Raw genomic sequence first — 24,683 nt, 5'->3', positions numbered from 1 at the left:
CTGTAAAACTTCATCTAAATCTCCTTGAACAGTCGATTTTTTGCCGCCTCTAACCCTGGTGGCAAGAAAATTGAATTTTTCGTGTAAACAAAACTATTTTCGCCAACCAGTACACCGCAAATCACCTTGATCGAACATCCTTCTTCTGCTGCCACAGGGAACACCACTCCCAATCGATCCGTCTAGATCGAACATATAGCTCCGAACGGAAGGATGGTGCATCGCCCGGTTCTGTGTTTCAGCCAGTTTTCGAATGTTGCTATTCCGTGCCCGAGTGTTTAGATTCGGATTAACGTTAGTTATGAGCGGACCCCATCTCCCGGGGGCGTCAAGTGTAAGCGACGTACCCGGTAATTAAATTAATTCTGCTAACTATCTCACCGCACTGGGAGATCTTCGCCACTCGGTACGGAGTGGAAGGGGGAACGTGTGCCGACGCTAATCTGCACTGTGTGACCCATATGCCGCCATGGGCATGCAAACAGACGCGCAATCCGATCACGGGAAGTGAGCGCGTGCGTCTGTGTTATGAGTCAGTATTCACGCTGAGCAAAAGCCGATATTTGACCGATTTCCTCTTTAGTTTAGCTGGTGTGCTTTAGCTTTTTGCTTCACAGCACATCCCGGCACAAAACCGAACATTGGCAGAAATGTTTGTGCTGCGGCTTTGCGGGATAATGCAATTAGTTAGGCTGCTGGCTTTTTCGGAAAACCGTTTGGGGGCGGTTTTCGGTTCGAGTTCCAGGCTGCAACTCAATTTTGCGAACTGTGTCTTTTTCCTTCCATGGGACTGATAGCTAGAAAGGCTGAACAAATCAGTAAACTAAAAAAAACTTAATCATTCGATTTGACATTGTAGCGAAGCGCGTTAGACGTGCGGGATGTGATTGGCTAAAATGGAAAAGCTTACCAAACAGATGTTTTCTATCCTTAAAAGAGGGATATTGATTCCGGATCTCTAAATACATATTTATTTTATTAACTATGTGGAACTCTATAACGTACCCTGGAGGGTTTTCAAATGGTTCAAATTCATCGGACAAGACGTCAAATATAAAATCATTTTCAGAGAACGTAAACCATGCGATTGCATACATTTAGGCGCATCCTGAATGTCAAAATAAATTATTGCTGTGGGTTTATCGTCAACAGGAGTCAACAATGCACAATACAAACCTAGCCATTGTCACAGATTATAAGGATAACCGGTCGACGGATTCGCAAGGCATTTATCAAAATATCACAACTTCAAAAAGAAATCTGTTACAACGCAAAAAAGGAACACAAAAAATAACATTTATCTACCAAAACGGATAAGCTTTTCCCATAAACCACATTCTTTGTTATTGTCCTTACCGGCCGAAAACCCCCTCCCATGGTTCAATATAACTTTGAAATGCTGACCCACACCACAGTGACAACAACAAAAAACATCATCTCCTACGCTTTTCTCCCGTCAGGTTCCCAACGGTTGGGCAAGTAACGAAACAATGGCGAAGCAGAGAGCTTTAGCGTGAAGCTTTTAGTACACTGATGTGATGTTTACGACAGGTTTTCGGTCCTAAAATATCCATCAACCAGGACTATTGACCAACAGGAAACCGCACCTCCACACCCAGGGATTTTGTTCCTCAATTCAATGCTCCACCACAGGACATGCCACTTCCGTGCCATACACTCACCGCGAATGCTGAAAAGTGATGTTTTAGGAATACATAAAAGAAAAGAGCCAGCTAGGCCGAAGTTAGGGCACAGTTTAGTCACAGTTTATCGCAAAGCAAAACTTCCGATGGCAAAACAAGGCTTCGCGCGTGAAGTTATTGGAATCGCAAATAAAAATAGAAGAAAAAAACGCAGACCAATTTAATTGCGACGTACATACAAAAAAAACCCAGTCCCTGGAACCGAAATTCGGAAAATTATATACTAAAGTGAAAGAAATTCTTAGTTACTTGACAGGACCTATTTACTATGAATTTCTGCGCGGAAACTTCTGCAAAGCTAGCAAACATTCCGACAAACATTCAAACAACCCGTCAAAATTCCATCATTTATAGACAGCGCACAAAACAACAACCGTGGTGGCCCCCCGTCCGGACCTCGTGCCTCTAGACAGCGCCGCCTGCAAAATGTTAAAACTTGACTACCAAAAAGTCTCGCCAGCCAGCCTGTTGCCTCGCGCGTGGTGAAAGGACGGGTCGGGTGGCAATGAAGGGGAACAGCCCCATGCCCTTGGGGGAGGGGTAACCTGGATATGAAGGGAAACCATGGTGTGCAGGTGCTTCTCATCGTGTCTCACGGGAAGGAAACGAACGTCAATCAACCGGAAGCCGGCAATAGGCTGATTAGAGTGCCATTGAACTTTAGAAAAACCTGTTGTATACACCGCCCGTAAGGGCAAATCACACACCGGTCTCGCCACCTACCAGCTACCCACAGATTCGCTCCGTGGTGTCATCTTTCCTGCCTTTTCCGCATGGTAACGAATTTTTGTCGGTGTTCCCTTCTTGCTGCTCTTGTGCAAAATAACAGGCCATAGCAGCTATAAAGGACGGCCGAACGGAACAGTTCGGTGTCTCGGTCCCCCGTTCCCGGTGGGAAGATGTCAGGGAAAAGTTATCCATTCAACAGTTGATTATTGCAGATAATGATCTTTTTACATTCTTTGCATATTCTCCCATATTTGTCGTGTTCGGGGAAGTCGACAAAACGGCAACAGCATAATTCTAGGCGAACTCATTTGTGTATCCAATTTGTGAACATTGTGTAGCAATTTTAAAAACAGACAGCGTTTAAACTCGCAACGAAGATTTATGATTACGATTTTAAAGTTCAAAAGGGAATGTTTTGTTGTATGTATTAATGAGTTTTTAGTTAATTTCCCTGCTATCTATGAGTCTAATTTTAAACGCCTGAAAGTATACAATCTATATTTTTAAAACTATTTTTTAAAGTCTTATTATTCTAGATCTACTTCAACTCAACAATGCTGATATAAGAATTAAAAAGCAACTTAGCCAGGTCCGCCCGTAATTATAGATCGCCACACAAAAATTGAAAAACTCGACAAACTGAAAATATTGCATATCTTCAGGCGTCCACACAAAATATGAAACGTTAAGCAAAACATTGAAAATGGAAGTAATAAGGTTATTTAAAATAAATCCAGTCCAATCACACAATAAATTACGACTCCATGAATAGAATTCCAAGAACAACATTACCATCATTAAGATTCCAACTCTTGTCTCGTGAATTCAGCGGATATTGCCCATCCAACTACTGTACTGCATTGTAAAGTAATCATTAGGTTTACAGGGACTGTACAACGAACAATCCCGGTATTGATATCCATTTCGATAGGTTCACAAGGAAAGGGTGATACTGAAGCATGTCTCGGCAAGACATATGAGGTACCGATTTCCATGAGCACTACTGCTCACTCACGCCTCCCGAGACCGTTCGTTCCGGTTTGGCAGTGGTCCGAAACGCTGCCACGACCTCCAGCAACTCTTGTTGTCATCACAAACATTACAGCCTCTCAGCCAGTACTCCATTAGACCAACCCGAATACAATTGCCATACCTCTGATCGAAATCTATCGCACGTACCGATGCCATATCTGAGTTCAAAACTACCAAGCGCGCTACTATCTCCGAGCAAGGATGCTTCCAATGTACCTGTTGTTAGTGGATGATGTTATTGCAGTCTGTTGTACGTATCGGCTGTTCGCATGATAGCCACCTGTCTTTTACAATGTTCCACCGCTTCTGGGTTGGAATGGGATGGGAAACCAAACATCAGCAAGGGTCTCGGTCACAAACTCTTTCTCACCTCGGCGACCCCGTAAACATTCACCGCACATTATGCAGCACATAGATGTGGTGGGGCCGCCACCCAGTCGGTATAATGTATTTGTGGCGGCCCCACATGTAGAATCTGGTAGAAATATTGAATTTTCTAGCCATTGGCCAATGACCTGCTGGGCAATGGGAGCACATTCCCTGACGTTTTAAAGCCAAACCACGGTAAAGTGAAAGGTACGGGTGTAACAAAGTCCTTCTCGTACCTTCCGATAGCTCGGTAGATTTATTTTCATATGTGAACCTCCTCGCTTCCATCTATGGACGAACCCAATCCCTTTGGTCGACGAGAAAGGGAAAATGCATTCAGTATGCACCTATGCCGGAGAATGTGTTACCGATTCCAAACACGCACCAGACACACCAACGCCATCGGTGGCACCGCAACCAGTAACGCAGCGTCCGACGAACGACGGAAATCGATGGCCATTTCAAATTCGTCACTTCATTGCGTTGTGCCGCACAACGCTGCGTCGTTCCTTTCCCGGCAGTTTCCGTTCGCACCGGCGGTGCATAGTGAATATGCATCTACTCATACGGTTATCGACTGCTAAGGTATGATAACTTCGAAATGGCATCCCACTGTAACGAGAGTAGATGAAACCATCATCCTCACCATCACCCGGGAACGTGGCGCGCCAGAAAAGCAAGCATGACATCGATTTATCTAACCGAAGTGTGCGTTCGTGGAAGCCGTTAAACATTTCTACTTCACAACACCGACCGTGGGCCGCATTGGTTGATCTAACTACATTGTACCCACCAACTAGCGAAACACATTAAATGGTTATGTCCCATTCCGTGTGAAATTGTTACTTTTTTGTCTACTTTAACTAACTGCTGCATGCCTATCTTCAGTTAATCGCATTATTTGAACCTTGTTCAAGCAGCGGTTGTGTGGGAGTAATTTGGAATCAAGAACAGCTCAAGCTCAAGCTTTTTGTAATCCAGCGCATGCATAATCCTTCTTTGCTATGCTACGCTACCTGTTACCGAGGGTTAAACGATAATAACAAGATTTTCTGAGTATGAGAAGGGTAATAACGTAACTCAGCTCGAAATTTGGTTGGTTTGCGTGGGTTTTGCGGCTAAGTACGCATCGTTCTTAAGCGTTTAAGACTGTACCTAGAATTACGGTCGTAGAAGCATTTTCGTTAGCTTTCTAAGACCCAGTGGAAGCGAAACAAACGATGATTTTTTTTGTTGGTATGGTTAATTCTCGAGTAGCTGTGCTGTACACACTTGATGCGAGTGTGCAGAACAATATGGGATGTTAAATAATGAATGTGTTATAAATAGAATTTTAATAACTAAATAAACGATTTGCCTAAGGGAATGTGTGCGAAACGGTTCAGAGATACATGAAAGGACTGAAATATTTCAGTCCTATCACCTTAACCTTAACGTAAGGTGCGGGAAGACGACTCCAAAACCTCGGGTTGCAGATTAACGAGGAGAAAACCATAATGATCCGTGGACCTGCTAACCAACGCGATCCAACGGAAACTCACTCGCTATGAAATTAGGCTACTCCGTTGGACGAATGATCCTATCCTAGGTATCCAATCATGGTTCGTCGTCGTTCGTCGTTTCATATCTCACATATCTCTGTGTCTGTTCGTAACTGGCCTTCCCCTCAACAACTCCAGTGAAGGTTTTATACACTTGTCTCTTTAAAAAATTCAAAATCACCGTGATCCCTCAGACCACGGCTGCAGTTATTACCTTGTTTTGCATTATAGAATTAATGCCAGACAAACGATGTCTTTTAATGTCGCCCACCTATATTCAAATGAAGAATTCACTAAATTAAGCTAGATATTGCATAAAAATCAATTGAAAAACCTATCTATGTATGGGTGATAAACCTTTCAAGTCGTAAAGTACCTTTAAAGTCGTCCAGACCATTAACTTTCTGGTTAATCAAAAGTTAACACTTAACAACGGGCAACGAGCGAATCTGGGACTGTATAGATCCTGCATAGTTCTAATGCTGACATACGCCTCTGAGATATTGACTCTATCCAAAACTGTTGATATCCTTTAAGTGTCCAGAGATAGATCCTCAGTAGGATATTTGGCCACATGGAAGGATAACCAAGAAGTCGCTATAATAACGAGCTTTACGAGGATCACCGTAGTACTGCAATTTAGACTCGCCAGGCTCCAGGATGTCGTGAGAATGGCACCGGACATTAGTTCTCTTTTTTCTTTTCCTTATTTTGAATGATTGCAGAATTGAAAATTGAACCATCTTTAAGTTATAAACATGAAAGACCATTCCAGGGTGCACCTGATGGTGCGTAACCATAATTATAACATAAATAAGTAGAATCAAAAGTAAAGGAAAACTTCAACTTCCTATCCATAATCAGACTTAGAGGGTAACTTTTCACGCAGCGACTTTGAACCGTAATAAACAAACTTCATCAGTGGTTAATCATGTATAACAATTCGTTGAAATAGAACGAAAGCAATCACCTTTTCGTTGAATTCCGTTTTCCAGGGCAACACTCAAGCCTCTGGGAGTCCAACTTTTTTTTATCGTCCACAAAAGCATATTTTAATATATTTTTGAAAATATCTTGCCCTGGCCAGTGCAATATCTTGCAGCTGCTCTTAATAGAAACATATCCGAATACTACCCTCTTTTGTTCGGCCGGAATGCGAAAGCCAGATCCCAATAAAAACACACACACACACACACAAACACAAACATGTTGATCGTGGATGATCAAAATTGTTCCAAACATTCTGCCTAAAACTTTACCGTGCGTAACTAGATCGCATATTCCATTTTACTTCAGCACAAATATCCGGTCCCACACCCCATCCAAGGTCGATTGAATGCACATCCCCCGGTGAAGGGGATGAGCAAAGGTGGAGCGGAACCGAAGGAACGGATCGCACAACGGGATGAAATTGTCCGTTCGCTAAACCAGCAGCGGTAATCGGAGGGACAGAAACCAAACAAAAAAGCCAGCAATGTACACAGCAACATCACAGAAGATACTAACCAACACTAACACGCGCACGCACGCAAACCAAAATGCCTCAACTTTTCTAACTTAGATACAGGAAACCCATACATCTAATCATGCGAGAGCCATGGAAGATGTTCTACAGGAAGCAAGAGAGCGAGAAAAAAACAACAACAAATAGCCGCAAGAAACTAGACTAGGGGCCGTACAAATTTTCCACGAAAGCATACCACAAATTGAGTTTTAAAGTGCTTTCTCATCATTTCTCCAGCGGCAAATCGAATCAACGCCCCTGGGTGCCCCTGGTAGGTTCCCGAGGACGAGGGGACCGTGATCGAAAAGAATGCCAAAAGTGAGGTTTGCCAGTCGTCGATACGCAAAAGGATATCGGAGTCGTGGTTCCAGTCCTTGTTCGGTTCTTCTCGAAGCAATTTTTAAGGTCGATTTTTCACCGGGCAACACACGCCCACGCCGCTAAACAAATTAATTTTAACCGATTAAATAGCAAACGAGCCAACTTTGCAAGTGGGTCAAAAAACGAACACTTCAACAAATGGCTGGGTATTGCTATTGCTCATTAACGCACGTCGACGAGTGCCATAAAAACATTGTCTAAAGCATCAATTATCGAAACAAAGCCGTATCTGCCGCAATGAAGTGGCGAAAATTACATCAAACAAATCTCTTTTTGTATGCAAAACATCGCAACCAAAGCTATCCCCGCAATTTTACAAAATAAAAAACTTTACCCGATGCCATTTCAAATGGCGAATTAAGATGGTTGACTTTGTCGGCGCTTCCTGAAACAGCTCTCACATCAAACTGTGGGATTTAAAGCGGATCAAGATCAAAAACTTTTTGTTCCAGGCAGTCCAAAACTCCGAGCAAACCACACACACAAGAATAAACAGCTTCGTTTGGCGGTGGTGCCCAAGTAACAGCAGCTAAAAAACAACAATCGAGAATGACTACACTAATGCTATTTGTGGATAAGAATTGGAAGCCATTTATTTCCATCCGCATTTGCACGCAATTCAACACGCTGCTGCCGCTGCTGCTCCCCTGAGTGTGTATGCCTAGAACTCGCACGAATTATGCACGAATACTGCCTGCCACACAATGGCACCCGGGGCGTCTAATGTAAGTGCACACAATAAGGCAAACGCCCGCTTTTCGACTTCCCAACACTTTGGTAAAACTTTATTTTCCCTACTTGTCCGTATCGAGCCTCTTAAATCGACAGATAGCCATAAATTCAGATGCGATAGACAGGCACGCAATGAAAACGTATTGCGCACTGTCCGATTTAGCTAGCTGGTGTTTGGTAGGAAAAACTTCCAAACACACGGTCCCCGGTAAGCAACTTGCAAGATTGTGTAGACGCAGTAAATTTTTGTCCAATTAAGTGTTAATTTGTTTAGAATAATAAAAACGGTTACTGGCGGTAATTCGGTGCCATAAACGTATGGTCTCTGAACAACCCACAAACGGTGAGAGGTAAGGGTCCGAGATGGGGTTAATGAAGATTTCAGCTAAAAATTCTGTTATTATTTAATCAATTTCTCTCATAAAGCTACGTAACTGCATAAAAAGCGCCACAAAAGTTATAATTTCTTAAATATTTTTTTTATTTCAATGTCGAGCACCGGGAAGATGTGCCTACCTTGTCAAAGAAGCTCGAAAAAATTACCAATTTTGTATGGAGAGCTGGCAGAATATCACCCTTAAAAGCTCAAAATTCGCATGCACAAGCTGACTTGGATTATCATAGACCCCAGTGTTTGAGTGATGCCTAGAGTCTGCTGAAGAATAAGTAGCATTTCAAAACAATAGTATCTCAGTAATGGCAGGACTAAAGCATTGTCCAAGGACATAGTCAGCTCTGTCAAAGTTTAGATCAATTCGTAGCCCTTTTTTTAAAGAACACAGGAATTACCCAAGCATTTCCATATGAGCTAACTATCTGGAAAACACCTAAAATACCAGTTCAATTTGACATTCCTCAGAAATACACATTTCCCTCAGAAAACTGATAACAATTAAGATAGTTTCTTCTTCTTCCTTGGCACTACAACCTCGAGATGTCTCATCCTGCCACCATTTCTGGCTTTCTGTGACTTAATTTTACCCGTACTAAAGCAGTCAGCCCTGCGTACGGGGAGGCGGTCTGGATGGGATTTGAACCCTGGCTCTGCCGTGTAAAGACTGGCGCCGCTGTCGCCTCGGCCACCGGACCACAGCTCAATGCTGCATTCCATAAAAATTGCTTCTCAATATTTGATTGACTTCAGTGACATCTTCCTCGTTTTCTAGGCTTAAGGACGTGATAGATCATGCCAGAAAAATCTTAACTTACTAGACTTATTCATAATGACTTTCTAGGCTATGAATGGTGTGGATGGGATTCGATCGATTCGATTGTGACTGGACCGCTTTGTAAAACTTAAAATTTAACATTGTTGGCCATATGTTCTAGACCTCTAATACCCAATCTTATTACTTGCATTATGAATCTTTTAGTAAGGAAAACCTTGTAAACTTTTCTATAGCAACTAGCAATGATAGAGATATTCCTGGACTTAGGAATACGGCCATACCGTTCCTGATGAATAAAATAAGCAAGATGTCAAGTACATTCTGGAAAAATTATATTTCAACTTGAAAGATGCCGGAAAGGTGCAGCAGATTCCAGTCCAACCAGCGAATTGTCCACTTCACAACAGTATTCATAAATCGCTAGAACATTATTTTTTTATCAAATATCTTGTACGCCATGATTTTACTTATAAATGTTCAGCCAAAAACAAGGTGACAAGCATTTAAACAAACTTCTTTAAAGATCATTTGAAAAGTCACCTTATTCGGCTCTTTTTTTTTGCAAAATGCAATACAAAGCGTATCGCAAAACATCTGTAGCGATCGCTTTTCCCACCATGTAATACAGCATCAATCAGTTCAGTATTACACACACACGGCAGGCGATGGATCTGGTTCAACAAATGGAATTAGTTAAGTCGCTACGACTACCATTTTTGGCGCACGCATAAACGGGGACGTGAACTTGAAACGCAGCTTAAGCCGATATGGCGCATTCGGTGTCGTGATGGAGTGGTGCGATGTTGCATTGACGTTTTGCTACTCACATGGCGAGAGAAGGGTCGTCGCTTGTAACGCGACGGAGAGTAAACAGTGGATCGTTGTAAATCAAATGACACATCGTCACCGAAGGACACAACTCAATCAGCGGCGAAGGACCGGCGGAGCGAGCCAATCGATCCAAGTACTAGTTAGGCGTTCAGATGCTATGGATCGAAACGAAAACGAAAGTGGCACTCAACCAACACAGACACACACCCATAGGTGGTGCTGTGGAAGAAATCACATCAAAAAAGGGACAGGGCAAGCGCGAATCTGTAAACTGTCCAAACCGGGACATGTTACGATTTGTCGACCGAAACACAGTCGACCGAAATGAGCGCCCGCAATGTTCGAGCTATGAGATTCAACATATCCAGTTGGTTGAATCTTCCAATTACCACCGGTGGTGTTTGCCGGACCGGTGGGAAAGGAGGCTGGGCAACTTGCCAGAATGCACCAACGCTCGATTCGGTTGCGTTTGGACGAATGGCTGGTAGTTATGTGTCAGAAGCAACACCGCACGAACAAACAACATCCTCTACGGGCCCCGCTCTAAGCGAACTAAAACCATTCGGAATTAATCATCCGAAAAGGTGTTGACGGTAGCCAGACACACATGTTTACACCGTAAATTGATATGTTTTTAGAAACAAGTTTAAAACTTTTTTTGTTGTTGTTGAATTTAGTTGGTTTTATTTAAAAATTTTAACAAAACCATCCGTCAGATCGGTTTACGCGTAACAAATCACCTGATAATTATTTAATTTTGCAAGTGTTTAACATGTTCCGAATCATCTGTTAACGATACAGAGATATTCGAGAGCTCTTAAGGACTTTGATTTTAGCGTATACAGTATGTTCCGAACCATGTAGTCTAGTGATGGGCGCTACGGAGCCGTCGATGCGGTGCCATCTCTGGAGCTGTCGGAGTGGAGCCGGCTCGGGAGCGGTCGGAGAAGAGCCAGCTCCACTTTTTACTGAAGCCGATCTGAGCCGATTTTTCCATCACTAATACACTCCATTCAGCCTCACAAACGCCCCTAGAACTCTTAAAACTTTTTCAGCTCATTATACCTGTGGATTTAGGTCGGTGAAAACCTGTGGAGAGCTACTACTATTTGTTCTCTTCTCTAACTCTATCAAAAATGTTGAGAATTTAAGTAACAAGGCAATAACATTAGAACTATGGTATTTCACTTTTCAGCACTATAGATAAACTTCTTAAACTTTGCTAAACTTCACATAGAAGTTAGCTCCGGAATGCTGATAGCAAAAAATAACCCTTCTTAAAAATAAATGGGAGTTATTTTATTTCTAGCTTTATCAATTCTTTATAACCAGATACGGGTAAAATCAAGACAAGGAAGGCCAGAAAAAAACAGGCCCGGACCTTACGAGGTTGTAGTTGCCAAAGAATCAACTCCTTAATCTATAGTCAATTATTATAGTTGGATAAAGTTTTCGAATCATTTTTTCACATTTTTCTTAAAAAATAAAATTAAATGAAACAGAATAATTTAAGAGCCCCTACGACGCCAAGTCATTAGATTTGATAAATAAATAAAATAGTTTTTAACTAATCACTGGTTGGTATATCAATGGACACAGTCAGTGGTGGGCCAAGATATTTGCAGGCCCCGAGCAGAATGGCAGTTGAGGCCCCTCTAATTGTTATATTAGAGGGAAACAACAGGATTCCCTCACCGATGAGGCCCCGAGTGAAAGCTCTTTCCGCACCTAGATTGATCTGCCACTGGACACAGCGAAACTAGAGTTTCTAAATTCTAACCCTAATAGATCTAAAAGTGAAGGTCTCAAAACAACAATGCAAGAAGTATTATTTTCTTTAATTTTTCCCAAATTTTAAACCAACTAGAGCATAATAAGGATAGTAGACGAATCTGAAAGTAACTTATAACTTCATGAGTTTCCCGTTTTATCAAGAACAAGCGTACCGCGTGTTGCCCTGCCCGAATGTTGCTGTTGTTGCTTCCCTCAACCTCGAACGAACGGATTATTTTTCCTCGATCGAATCGACCCAAATCTCTACCAAACTGCACTCCACTGCAGACGCAACGCTCACTGGAGAACGATAGATGGACGGGCACGGCATCAGATTCACGGATGATGGTGCTGTTAAAAATAAACACTTTCCAAAACTGGTGGTTATGTACAGATTCATTCGGCAGCGGTTTGCTACTAGGTACGGGGTAGTGCTGCCTGCTGGCCTGGATGGAAGTCGGTCGGCGGTTACAGTGGCAGTAGAAACTACGGGAACGGTGTAATAATTTTACAAATAGAACACAACGGCCACCAACCACCGCACCCCTCATTCGTTCTCGTCCCCCCTTCTCCAGAGCGCACGGATTGGATCGCGTCCAAGCTAAAACGGAAACATTGATTGCCTTGCAACAAATTGACCATCATTGCCAGCAGCATCCCCAGGCCGCAAAAGCCCCTTCCCGGCTTCGTGAATGAAGGCGTTTGCTAATCCTCCCAGGAGTACCTTAACGGGGGCGTTGGCCTCCCACCGCCCGAATGTGCGCGCGCGGTTCTCGAGTGAAGCGGATTATTTATTTTATTTCCCCAGATATTTTGGAACCTTTTTTGCTCTTTTTCGATTGCTCTCCCACGTCTCGGCCAGCGGAACATAACACTTTGTGTATGGCAATGTGTTTTTTTTTTGCTCCGAGAGCAAATTTGGCAGAAATTTGGAAGTCTACCACCGGACCAGCTCATCGTCAAGAATCAGGTCAGGCGAGTTTGAGGGGGGGGGGGGTCTTTTTCTTCTCTCGGATGTGCTGCTACTGCAACTCGAAAGTGTTTCACCAAATGGAAGCTGGTTTGATGAATGAAGCCAAAAAAGGTGGCATTCTGCTGCGTTCTCACCCCGCAACTGATGCCCGCCAGTAGCCAGCAGCATGGAAAACAAATGAATAATGTCTGCAAATTGCAGCAGTACTTTAGAGGCTTCCCGGACCCTTCTGCTTAACCAAAAGGGGTCAAACGTTTGTTGCACTTGCTCGTAATGCCGCACTTGTGGAAAGCTGGCCTGTGACCCTTTAATGTATGCTTCATCATTAACACCCTTCCCACACGTCCGCGTGCGGGCTGGCTGGCTGTAATCATGAACTTTAACACCATTTAACTCGGCACCGGGTACGCATATGACCGTGCGTTCATCATCCGGGCATCAGCCGGCAGAGCTTTCACATTAATAATGCCCACTACCGGCAGTAATACACTTCTGGCAGTACTTGATGCTTTTTGATGCCGTTTTGTTTGTTGCGTCGTGTAATTAGTAACTTTATCCTTGCGTGAAATAGACGGATTGCCTGTATTGCGCATCAACCACGCGGCGCTGTATTTCGCGAAATTCATTACGTACTTGCATAAAGCCCATTCAAGCCCATTCCAGAGGCCTCTACGGTGAAGCACATCACACCCGGGAAAGGGTTGTTTAATGATGTTGAAATACCGGGAAAAACAGTCTGGCGCCAAATGTTTGCATGTAAAGATTTACGTATTCATCAAGGTCCCACCACCACTAACCTCACCACCAGCGGCAGGTCCTCCTACATTCAAAACTGTCAATCGGTAGGGCGTAACTTTATCTCGAAAGCTCACAGATCAATTTGGGTTGATTTAAATGAGCCATGCAAGCACACACATACACATTGCCATTGGCCGATTGGCGATGGCTGGCTTAAGGTACTGTGAAAAACGGAGCACGTGGGCCGGGGTCCTTCAACCGATTAGTCGTTTCGATTCACTGATTACGCTGGGAAACGATTCGCATTAGGCCTAATTAATAGTTAATTAATGGTGCGACACCGTACGCTAACTGACAAATGGTTGATAATTTAAAACGGGAGGGCACGATAGGTTAAACGGCGGGAAAAAAATTGAGAAGAGCTTTACTTTGAGTCGTTCCATGGCGAGGAAAAATGGTACAACATTACACCTTCGATTGATTTGCCGAAATGACTTTCCGAGTATTAATTGGTATCGGAGTAATGTAAGTATTTAAAACACTAGACAAATTTTAAGGATTTTCCATGGAATGTTTTTTAGCTCCACAAAACTAGCATATGGCTTTTTTATCGTGCGTGTGTTGGGTTTTAATTGTAAATCTAAATCATTTAAGGATCAAGACAGTCTTTAACTTCCGATTCAAGATTCGTTAGTATTATAAGCGACTAGTACTTATAATTCCTGCTGATCAAGGAATAGAAGTTGATGAGGCAATTTTAACTACTTGCAATTGAAAACTCCAAACAACTAGAATCTGATGGGATAAAACTATGGATCTGTGATTATCCTCCCAGAAATTAGGACCAAGGAGCAGAGCATGCAAAATAATAGGCATGATATTTTAATCTTGAAAAAGGATTACAATCTTTGAGGACGCAATGAAAGACACCGATACTGAATCGCAATACGTCGTCCAGTCCAAGTTATAGTAAAAACCTATCGGTTTCTTGAGTAATAATTAGCCGATGTCATTAGGAATGTCTGGTGACCGAGACGGTGTCGGTGCCAGTTTGCACATGGCAGGAACGAGGACCATCCGAACCGTCTTCATGTACCCGGGACTGACTATCCATCTATGAGTTTGATAAGTCAAGAAGGCCAGTAAGACGTCCTAAGGTTTATAGTGACAAAGACGATAAAGATGTCATTTTGGATCAAAATTATGGGTCTTCCTTTAGATAAAGAGTTGCAAACCATAACTTGGATATTTAACTATAAGCTTAAGTTCAAACAAAGGTCCAGAACACGATTTTGGCGATTTACTTGATTTGAATACATACATAAAGTTAAACCCAAAGCAAATAAATTGATTATGATAATTGTAACCAACATCAATAAAAATACGTTTTGCCGCGTTTAATTTTTTTATTTGTATTTTTACTCACCTTTTGAGAATGATGAATGCTGATGCTAATGCCCACACTTTGACGCCTTCGAAGGTTTCTGAATAGTTATTCCAGTTTCTCATCGATGTACACCGTTTACTGCTCCAAACACCCGGCACATATTTTCCTCCCGAACTGAGTAGCACGCACAAACGCATGAGCTTACCCGAAGCAAAAGCCTTCCGAAATTCAATCTCTGGTCAATATACTCCTGCCTAAACCCGGAACCGGAACGTAGTTTCGTATCATCGCCAGTAGAACCAAACCCGGAGACAAGCACACAATAGTGCAGCGTTGTGCAGTCGGTGTCTCGCAAAACGATTCTGCGTACACGTGTGCGGAATTGTACACACACGGACCAGATACGGATGTCCGAAGGCACTACCGTAGATAACAACACACACACACATGGTGATGAAAACTTAAACACAATCCCATCGTGTTGTTGTGGCAGCCTGGCCACCCGACCCGTTCGCAAGGTTGCTTCTGTGGTCTTTAGATAAGCAAAGCAGCGAATCAACCGTGTTGCATGGCCTACTCTTCTCGTTTACGAGTAACCCGTTACCTTGGGGACAGTGGGATTTCCAGCGCTGCTAAAGCCTGGAATGGTCCGCTCAATTGGTTTGATTCGAAACTGGCGAAAGGTGGCGCCCCGAAGACCCCGACAAAAATGACATACCAAATGTGTGTCGCCGTGAAGCGTGGGATAATTACCATGCAATTCTTTTCTGCTTTTATGAGCACACGAAACGGCCCGTGTCAGCCCAGAATAAGGGGGGGCACACTATCTCTTGTCGTGATGGGGCGATTTGCCAAAAGAAACAGAGAAAAGGCAGCAGCCCCAACCACCCTAGCCCTAGCCTAGCCGGGACCGACCGATCGATCAATCAGTGCATTTGACACGGAACAATCTCGGATCAAGGCAGGCACACGTTCAGCGTGGTCCGAATCTGTGGGTCACGCGTTGTTCTGGAAAATGTCCCCGACATGTTACACACGCGAATCGATTCGTCGTCGTGTCTTGCTTCTCGTAACCGGGAACCAAATGGTCGGAACTGGGACAGGGAGCTGCGATAATTCTAGGGTCAGAATGCCAACATAGCAAACCGCAAGAAGATGGGTGACGGACCGTTTTTCTCCACCGATACGCATTCGTCAGCGCCCGCGCTATACGCTAGTATGGAGCTGGAGACACTATCACGGGGCGTAATAATAACAATAAGGTCCGCACTTGGCTACGCATCCATTTCGTGTGTATGATGTTGCACCAGCAGCCCTCGGCACGGCTCGGCACCGCAGTTGATGATTCACTTTTGCTATGCGACTTTGTTTCTTCCATTTTCACAAGACACCATCCATTTGACGGCTTGATGCGGCAGACCGCCGTCTAGTAGCCGTATCATTCTTGGGTGACTGTTTTCCTGGCCGACGCAGTGATACAGCCAACAACCACAAACGCTCACACACACACACACAAACACACGGCAGAGACATTAAGCACCTCAAGCACTGCAAAACTCAATTATTGCTACAATCAGCGCTGCAACGCGAACCTTTTCTGCTTCTCTTTGTCGTCGTCGAGAGTGGGTTTAGCCGATGGACAACATATCACGGGCAAAACGCACACACACAGCACAGCACGGGCGGATTGACTTTGCTTCCGTACACATACACCAAAATTCGCTGTACCGTGCAGAAAACAAGACTAGGGATCGTACTAGCTCGGCGGAAAAACGCTGGAAACCGATAGTTTTGCTTTTCTACGCTGACTCAGCACACCACCGTGATTGATCACTTCCGATGCAAGATAACGAAACACACTTCCAACTCGATGCCGTGCACGGAATGTGTGTGAAGCATCCTTGCCCAAGGTGCTTCCAGGCAAGGTGGTACCCGACTCTTGCATCCCTGTCACATTGTCTGTTTGACAGCCGTCAGCCATATTTGTACCAGACGTAAAACAATTTCTTTTTTACATCAAACTGATGAAACTTTTCGGTTTCTCAACTGGTTTTACTTGTTTCTAGCGAACAGAAAACTTTTCCACATGAAATTGTACCATAATTGGTTGATTTTGAGTGAAACCCTCTCAAGCGATGGTTCCTTCGAAACTGTCAAAAATGATTCGCCTTTCTCTTTCACTCCTGTAGCAATTAGTGCTGCATGATACAACCTGGTTTCTTCCTCTCGGCAAGAGCCATTCGACCAAGGTTGCTAGCTGCCACAAAATGGTGGTATCCGGCAAATAATTGACCCAAGCACCATTCACGAGACGACCAAGTGTGGAGAGTTTTCATAAACCGTAATCACGCGCCCAGTCACCGAAATAAAAGAGGCAAACGTTTTCGCTTTTCTTCACGCTCGAATTTAGGTGATTTTAGGAGACAGCTGAAAGATAAACATTTATGAAGTTTGCTCTTTTTTGCATCAAACTACGAACCTCTGTTGAGTAAGTGACACGCATAAATGCGTTTGCTCTAGTGCTAATATCCTTGGTGTTGGACATGATATACAGGGTTCACCGATAGATAGCATACGGCGAGCATACCTTAGCGGTTCGCGCAAACGTTTAAGATATCTGCGGCCATCGATAGCGATTCGCATGTACAATTAGCGACTGGCCCAAAATGGATAGCGATTCGCGTGCACACTTTAGTGAATGTCAGAATTCGGCGCGGTTTGAAAATAAAGGTTTATATGACCCAGGTTGAGGAGTCGAGATTGGAAAAAAATCGTTTAAATTTCGTTTTTTATGTAATTGGAAAGTTGTTGCGCACAAAAGTGATGTGAAAATTAATGTTCATTATTATAAAGCATAAATTTATTGATTTTCTGCGTTGGTTAAAAAAATAATAACAAAACTATGTGAAACATGAGAAGAACAGCCATGTGGAGATTTCAAACATGGACGTATATACACGAATTCAAAACTGATGCGATCTGGAAAAAAAAATCCGTTCAGGTAATGAAAATATTTAGCATATTGGTCCAGCAACCGAAGCGTTCACAGTTTTACCAAGCGATTAACAATCAGAGCATCATTTGCGGTTTCATTATACATTCCTTCGTTGTTTTTGGTTTTGGCAATCATCCTTTTAAAGGTACGAATTTCAGCACAATTAAAAAGTGCTACAACTAGAATTCTAATTGAATTTGAGTGATTATTAGGTGTTTGGCTACGATAGGAGCTCTTGCTTGTTGAAGTGCGCCCGTGCAACATTTTTATTGTCGGTAAATTTGTTTTATTAACGCACCGTGAAAGAATACAGTGAGTTTCAATAGCGGTATGTGCTGAAGCGAAACAACTGAGACACACATCGTTCTTTTTACTTTTTGCTTGCAGATATGAATTCCAGCCAAAGCTCTGTACAAGAGGAAAATGCAAGCAGCGCTATGCAAGCACCTCGCCGCCGAAAAACTACCAGCAACGAAGATAGAGAGCGCGTGGTAACGGCGTATGAAAACGGAGCCACTGCAGCTACGATTAGCGAAATGTTTAATTTGAAAAAACCGACTGTCCATGGTATCATCAAAAAATACCAAAACCAATGGCAAATCGAGGCAAAGAAGCGTGGTGGCAACAGATCTAAACTATTGTCGCAGCAAGCCGTAAATGATGTTCGGAACTGGATCGACGAGGACTGCACGGTGACGCTTAAAGCACTCGCAGAGAAAGTGTTCGAACAACACGGTGTTCGAGTTTCGTCCACAACCATAGCGAGGGAAATAAAAGGATTCAACTACTCTCTGAAGATGGTCAAACTGTTACCGGAGCGACGCAACACACCAACGACTGTCGAAGAAAGGAAACATTACGCTACACAATTTTATGAAATTGCGCGCGGAATTCCGGATAATGGATTAATCTATTTAGACGAAGTAGGATTTAACGTCAGTATGCGTACGCTAAAAGGACGATCGCAGAGAGGAACACCGGCCACCATCACCGTTCCACAGTTAAGGACTAGGAACATCTCCATCATTTGTGCTATGCATCGGTACGGCGTGCTGCTTTACACCACACACACTCGATCCGTAAACCGTGAACGGTTTATACAGTTTATTGAAGAACTAAAGCAAACCCTGCGATCGAAGAACATTAACAGCAGCTACTTCATAATGGATAATGTAGCTTTCCACAAAACACCCGCAGTAAGAGTTGCAATCGGAAATGATAGCGACAAACCTTTATATCTACCACCCTACTCACCATTCCTTAATCCTATTGAAAATCTTTTCAGCCAGTGGAAGAATTTTGTGAGGCGAAGCAATCCTTCAAATGAGGATCAATTGATGGAAGCGATTCGGAATGGATCCAGGCTAATAACCGCACAGGATTGCGATGGCTACATTTCGAATATGTGGCAATACATGTCCCGTTGTTTGAGGGGCGAAGAAATTTTAGATTAAGTTATGTATAAATATATATAAGATTACAAAGTAAGATTTTAGTTTTAATGTGTAACATATTGTACTGACGATTCTTAAAAAGATGAAATGTAAATAATGCTGCTGGATGAATTAAAATAACATTTCCGTTGCTTTCAATCACTATCTCATCCGAACATGCGATTCGAATACCGTTCCGAACGTGTAAGAAAAAAATTATTGGCATTTTAATTATAATCACTCTGACCTGGCCGTACTAATCACCTCAAAATCGCATGTTCGGATGAGATAGTGATTGAAAGCAACGGAAATGTTATTTTAATTCATCCAGCAGCATTATTTACATTTCATCTTTTTAAGAATCGTCAGTACAATATGTTACACATTAAAACTAAAATCTTACTTTGTAATCTTATATATATTTATACATAACTTAATCTAAAATTTCTTCGCCCCTCAAACAACGGGACATGTATTGCCACATATTCGAAATGTAGCCATCGCAATCCTGTGCGGTTATTAGCCTGGATCCATTCCGAATCGCTTCCATCAATTGATCCTCATTTGAAGGATTGCTTCGCCTCACAAAATTCTTCCACTGGCTGAAAAGATTTTCAATAGGATTAAGGAATGGTGAGTAGGGTGGTAGATATAAAGGTTTGTCGCTATCATTTCCGATTGCAACTCTTACTGCGGGTGTTTTGTGGAAAGCTACATTATCCATTATGAAGTAGCTGCTGTTAATGTTCTTCGATCGCAGGGTTTGCTTTAGTTCTTCAATAAACTGTATAAACCGTTCACGGTTTACGGATCGAGTGTGTGTGGTGTAAAGCAGCACGCCGTACCGATGCATAGCACAAATGATGGAGATGTTCCTAGTCCTTAACTGTGGAACGGTGATGGTGGCCGGTGTTCCTCTCTGCGATCGTCCTTTTAGCGTACGCATACTGACGTTAAATCCTACTTCGTCTAAATAGATTAATCCATTATCCGGAATTCCGCGCGCAATTTCATAAAATTGTGTAGCGTAATGTTTCCTTTCTTCGACAGTCGTTGGTGTGTTGCGTCGCTCCGGTAACAGTTTGACCATCTTCAGAGAGTAGTTGAATCCTTTTATTTCCCTCGCTATGGTTGTGGACGAAACTCGAACACCGTGTTGTTCGAACACTTTCTCTGCGAGTGCTTTAAGCGTCACCGTGCAGTCCTCGTCGATCCAGTTCCGAACATCATTTACGGCTTGCTGCGACAATAGTTTAGATCTGTTGCCACCACGCTTCTTTGCCTCGATTTGCCATTGGTTTTGGTATTTTTTGATGATACCATGGACAGTCGGTTTTTTCAAATTAAACATTTCGCTAATCGTAGCTGCAGTGGCTCCGTTTTCATACGCCGTTACCACGCGCTCTCTATCTTCGTTGCTGGTAGTTTTTCGGCGGCGAGGTGCTTGCATAGCGCTGCTTGCATTTTCCTCTTGTACAGAGCTTTGGCTGGAATTCATATCTGCAAGCAAAAAGTAAAAAGAACGATGTGTGTCTCAGTTGTTTCGCTTCAGCACATACCGCTATTGAAACTCACTGTATTCTTTCACGGTGCGTTAATAAAACAAATTTACCGACAATAAAAATGTTGCACGGGCGCACTTCAACAAGCAAGAGCTCCTATCGTAGCCAAACACCTAATAATCACTCAAATTCAATTAGAATTCTAGTTGTAGCACTTTTTAATTGTGCTGAAATTCGTACCTTTAAAAGGATGATTGCCAAAACCAAAAACAACGAAGGAATGTATAATGAAACCGCAAATGATGCTCTGATTGTTAATCGCTTGGTAAAACTGTGAACGCTTCGGTTGCTGGACCAATATGCTAAATATTTTCATTACCTGAACGGATTTTTTTTTCCAGATCGCATCAGTTTTGAATTCGTGTATATACGTCCATGTTTGAAATCTCCACATGGCTGTTCTTCTCATGTTTCACATAGTTTTGTTATTATTTTTTTAACCAACGCAGAAAATCAATAAATTTATGCTTTATAATAATGAACATTAATTTTCACATCACTTTTGTGCGCAACAACTTTCCAATTACATAAAAAACGAAATTTAAACGATTTTTTTCCAATCTCGACTCCTCAACCTGGGTCATATAAACCTTTATTTTCAAACCGCGCCGAATTCTGACATTCACTAAAGTGTGCACGCGAATCGCTATCCATTTTGGGCCAGTCGCTAATTGTACATGCGAATCGCTATCGATGGCCGCAGATATCTTAAACGTTTGCGCGAACCGCTAAGGTATGCTCGCCGTATGCTATCTATCGGTGAACCCTGTATTAAGATTTTAGAAGAAAAATAAATATTTTAGAAAAGACAATAGATTTCTCACGTCAACATGGCTTGTAAAAAGATGGTAGTGGCTTTTGATGGCGAAAAAAAAAACAATTAACAACAATCAGTGGTGATACTACAAAAAATGCTGATTTATCCTTAGACAGTCCAACGTCCGGGAATTTGGACTATATTTCCAAGGATCGGACTTTTTCCAAGGATCGACCGGGAGTCGTGTTCGAACCGTGGGTGGATGCAACAAAGCATAAGCGTTAACTCGTTGGGTTGACGGGTAAACTTGTGAGTTCGCCGAGCTCGGTTTAACCCAAGGGTGCAAAGAATCGGGGTCTATCAACCTAACTCTTTTCTGCAACAAATCGACTCGGATACATTATGTGCTAAATGTTAACGCGAAGAGTAAAAATTAATCAGAAAAATATAAAAGCCTACTGAAAACTTTTGGCCGATAAAATCAAATCAGACTTTAGCCTAATTTTCTCGTCATCGAACGTGATGAAATTAAAGTGGAAGAATTTAACTTTGGTCTGAGGGCCAAAAGTCTCCAAACCAATGTTTGAACATTTGCTGCTTGGGTAAAGCAAATTCAAAACTCGTTGCTTATACTCACCTTGGGCCTTGTTAGCACAGCGGAACGTCAAGAAAGCCGGCAGCAATAGCCGTTTATTTACAAAAATAAATACAAACCGTTTCGTACATGGAATCCCGTACTTTAATTCCAACAGCATGAAGTTCCGTGCAGTTATGAACGATGGCATCAACATTAAAGAGTTTCTCAACGTTATCAGCACCTTCTCGCGTATGCAGAAGAATCTCATCATCAACGTGCAGCCGGGCAAGCTAATTCTACAGATCGAATCCGAAGCGTACGATGGACAGTATCTGTGGTGCGAGATCGATGCGTCTCTGCGGGACGGTTTCTTCTCCGAGTACATCATGGACGGTATCGACAGTGAGCACAACCAGATCTACATGACCTGCCTGGCGGCCAGCTTTCTGCGGGCGCTTTCCTACGTGCGAAACAATCCGGTCGACTACATCAAGCTGAAGCTCATCAAAACGCACATGCCCTGTCTGGCGGTCGAAATGTCCGCTACGATCAGCAACGATCAGGACGTCCTGACGCCCAAGATACAGCATGCCATTCCCGTCACGGTGGTACCGCGCAGCGAGTGGAATCAGTACGAAATTCCGCACGAAGTCGAGTATGACCTGTCGATCGCTATGCCATCGGCGAAATCGTTGCGCACGTTGCTGGATAAGAAGAAAAATCTCGCTCCAACAGTGACGCTGTACGCCACACTAAACGACGAGCTATCGCTAGTGGTAGAAACGGAAGTGGTGACCGTGGCGAGCCATTACCGCAATCTCAAGTGCGTTCCCGCACGCAAACTAACGGGCGACCACGAGCCACAGGACCAACCAACGAACCTGTCCGAGGCAAGCTGTCGAGTAGATACGAAGAAGCTTGCGACACTGTTTGAGACGATCAATTTTTACGATATGATAATGACGGCGAATCTTCGGCACGAACAAGCGCTCAACATTCGCTTCGACATGCGACAGAATGCGTTTGTAAACTACATATTACCGGCTACGAATTTTGAATAAATTGTGAAGGAGAGATGTTATAGAAAATTCTCAATCGATGCTGTTTAATGCTATTAACTGCTCTTATGCACTAATTTAAAAATACGATCAGTAGATATTCCTACCTACTAGACTGCACCGGAATCGCAATTATCGCTAACGACTCGTGATACTGGTCCACACGTAGTTACGGTTATCGGACTGAGTTGTGTTCGACGGCCCGTAACACTCCGGACGCGGGTATGGATTGGTACGATCCAGATAATAGTTGCTCGGGGCGTGCATAACAAACTTCATATAAGTAAGCCGCCGTGGTAAATCCTCATCCGGTCCTGCCAGATACGTGGCCGGATCAAATGCCTCGTTCGGTGGAGGGCTGGCCGTCGTAGGAAGCAACCAAGTCAAAACTGCACTCTTCTCGTTGTGTGCGTCCACCAGCAGTCCCCGAATTTGAGCGTAATAGGTATTGTCCTCTGCATCGACCATCGATACAATGTCCCCGAGCTGGTACCAGGTGTTGTCATCATGCACCTTCGAAACGGTTTTGGTCGATGCTGTCTCGCGGGGCGATTTAATGGCCACCTTTTTCGTGAGCGTTCGTCTCGATTTCGATCGCGAACCTTGACAATTTCGGCCGTTCTTTTTCGATCCACGCCGTACCGGTTCCGGAACCGGACAAACACGGTGCCGCAAGCGTCGCGGTGAAAACATGCCGAGGGTCGTGATGGTTTCGTGCAGTTCGTCCTGCTCGTCTGCATTGTTTAAATCTCCACTCTGCTCCACATCCACGTGTTCATCGCCCGAATGTGGCTTCTTGGCGTCCATTTTTTCCGGAGTGCATGGGAGCATCGTGGCATGCTCTGCTGGCAACTCCATATCGTCTTCGTGCAACAGTTCATCATTTTCCTGCTGCTCAGGCATGTTGCCCGTAGGCAACCTTTCGGGCGATCGTTCGCCGTGCGGTTCGTACGAAGGATTTAGCTGAACATCGTGACAATCGGCACAAACAGATTTGTCGTCCAGCATGTGCCATTTCGTTGTTTCCAGCGTGCCGCACATCGTGCATCTTTCCTCCTTCGGTGACATCGCCTCCACAATTTTAGTTTCTATGAGAATCTAGAATTAAATAGGAGACACATACACCACCGTTTCTAGACAATCGACACGCAGTAGGGACACAGCAGAAATATCGAGTTCACTTACAACAAAGTTGAAAATTTTCTGCTACAACTTTACTAACGTTCACCAACTGTATCGAACAGCATTTCGCGGAATATGCGTGCTTTGTTTATATTTTATGAATTCGATTGACATTCCCAAAACAAATATAAACAAAGCGTGTGACAGCTGTGGCTCGCACGAACTGCTCGAACGAATCTACTCGAAATGTCCCGAGTCGAGCAGTTTCAAATGAAACGCTACGAACTTCATACGTTTTGTTAATTTATTTAAATCGA

At 43.3% G+C, this 24,683-nt stretch overlaps 5 protein-coding genes across 30 annotated transcripts in view; 2 read left to right on the top strand and 3 right to left on the bottom strand.

Annotated features, from left to right (window-relative positions):
* The window catches only part of LOC118504145 (arrestin red cell), a 51,096-nt gene extending 34,119 nt beyond the window's left edge, over nucleotides 1-16,977 (bottom strand). For 4 of the 23 annotated variants that reach the window (XM_036038243.1, XM_036038263.1, XM_036038247.1 and 1 more), the window contains exon 1: nucleotides 16,455-16,760. The gene's annotated coding sequence lies outside the window, so the exon portion shown is untranslated. Of the gene's footprint in view, nucleotides 1-14,901; nucleotides 16,762-16,960 lie in introns of those variants that run through there. The other 19 variants (XM_036038251.1, XM_036038264.1, XM_036038255.1 and 16 more) reach the window with 10 other exon arrangements.
* Nucleotides 16,978-17,414: 437 nt separating this feature from the next.
* On the top strand, nucleotides 17,415-19,412 carry LOC118504148. Of its 3 annotated transcripts, none has more exons than XM_036038270.1 (3): nucleotides 17,415-18,002; nucleotides 18,070-18,169; nucleotides 18,245-19,412. In XM_036038270.1, the coding sequence occupies exon 3, from the start codon at nucleotides 18,247-18,249 to the stop codon at nucleotides 19,309-19,311; it is 1,065 nt and encodes a 354-aa protein (XP_035894163.1). In that variant the 5' UTR covers nucleotides 17,415-18,002; nucleotides 18,070-18,169; nucleotides 18,245-18,246; the 3' UTR covers nucleotides 19,312-19,412. The 3 variants fall into 3 exon arrangements, with proteins under 3 accessions (XP_035894163.1, XP_035894162.1, XP_035894161.1); XM_036038269.1 differs by lacking the exon at nucleotides 18,070-18,169 and having other exon boundaries at nucleotides 18,245-19,053; nucleotides 19,143-19,336; XM_036038268.1 differs by lacking the exon at nucleotides 18,070-18,169.
* A 210-nt stretch (nucleotides 19,413-19,622) lies between these two features.
* On the bottom strand, nucleotides 19,623-21,715 carry LOC118504150. Of its 2 annotated transcripts, XM_036038275.1 has the most exons (4): nucleotides 21,033-21,703; nucleotides 20,866-20,965; nucleotides 19,982-20,790; nucleotides 19,706-19,892 (listed from the first exon to the last, which is right to left on the bottom strand). In XM_036038275.1, exons 3-4 carry the CDS (start codon nucleotides 20,786-20,788, stop codon nucleotides 19,851-19,853), a joined length of 849 nt encoding a protein of 282 aa, XP_035894168.1. In that variant the 5' UTR covers nucleotides 20,789-20,790; nucleotides 20,866-20,965; nucleotides 21,033-21,703; the 3' UTR covers nucleotides 19,706-19,850. The 2 variants fall into 2 exon arrangements, with proteins under 2 accessions (XP_035894166.1, XP_035894168.1); XM_036038273.1 differs by having other exon boundaries at nucleotides 19,623-20,790; nucleotides 21,033-21,715.
* Nucleotides 21,716-22,253: 538 nt separating this feature from the next.
* LOC118504154 (checkpoint protein HUS1) lies at nucleotides 22,254-23,281 on the top strand. Its single transcript, XM_036038283.1, has one exon. It carries the CDS (start codon nucleotides 22,363-22,365, stop codon nucleotides 23,245-23,247), a length of 885 nt encoding a protein of 294 aa, XP_035894176.1. The 5' UTR covers nucleotides 22,254-22,362; the 3' UTR covers nucleotides 23,248-23,281.
* LOC118504153 lies at nucleotides 23,265-24,535 on the bottom strand. The gene is made up of 2 exons (XM_036038282.1): nucleotides 24,430-24,535; nucleotides 23,265-24,342 (listed from the first exon to the last, which is right to left on the bottom strand). Exon 2 carries the CDS (start codon nucleotides 24,310-24,312, stop codon nucleotides 23,383-23,385), a length of 930 nt encoding a protein of 309 aa, XP_035894175.1. The 5' UTR covers nucleotides 24,313-24,342; nucleotides 24,430-24,535; the 3' UTR covers nucleotides 23,265-23,382.
* Between the last annotated feature and the right edge of the window lie 148 nt (nucleotides 24,536-24,683).

The sequence above is a fragment of the Anopheles stephensi genome, chromosome 2 (genome assembly GCF_013141755.1).
Source record: "Anopheles stephensi strain Indian chromosome 2, UCI_ANSTEP_V1.0, whole genome shotgun sequence".
In the NCBI taxonomy this organism is placed as follows: Eukaryota; Metazoa; Arthropoda; class Insecta; order Diptera; family Culicidae; genus Anopheles; species Anopheles stephensi.
Note: the sequence above shows the minus strand (reverse complement) of the source record. Positions and strands in the feature narration are given on the sequence as shown.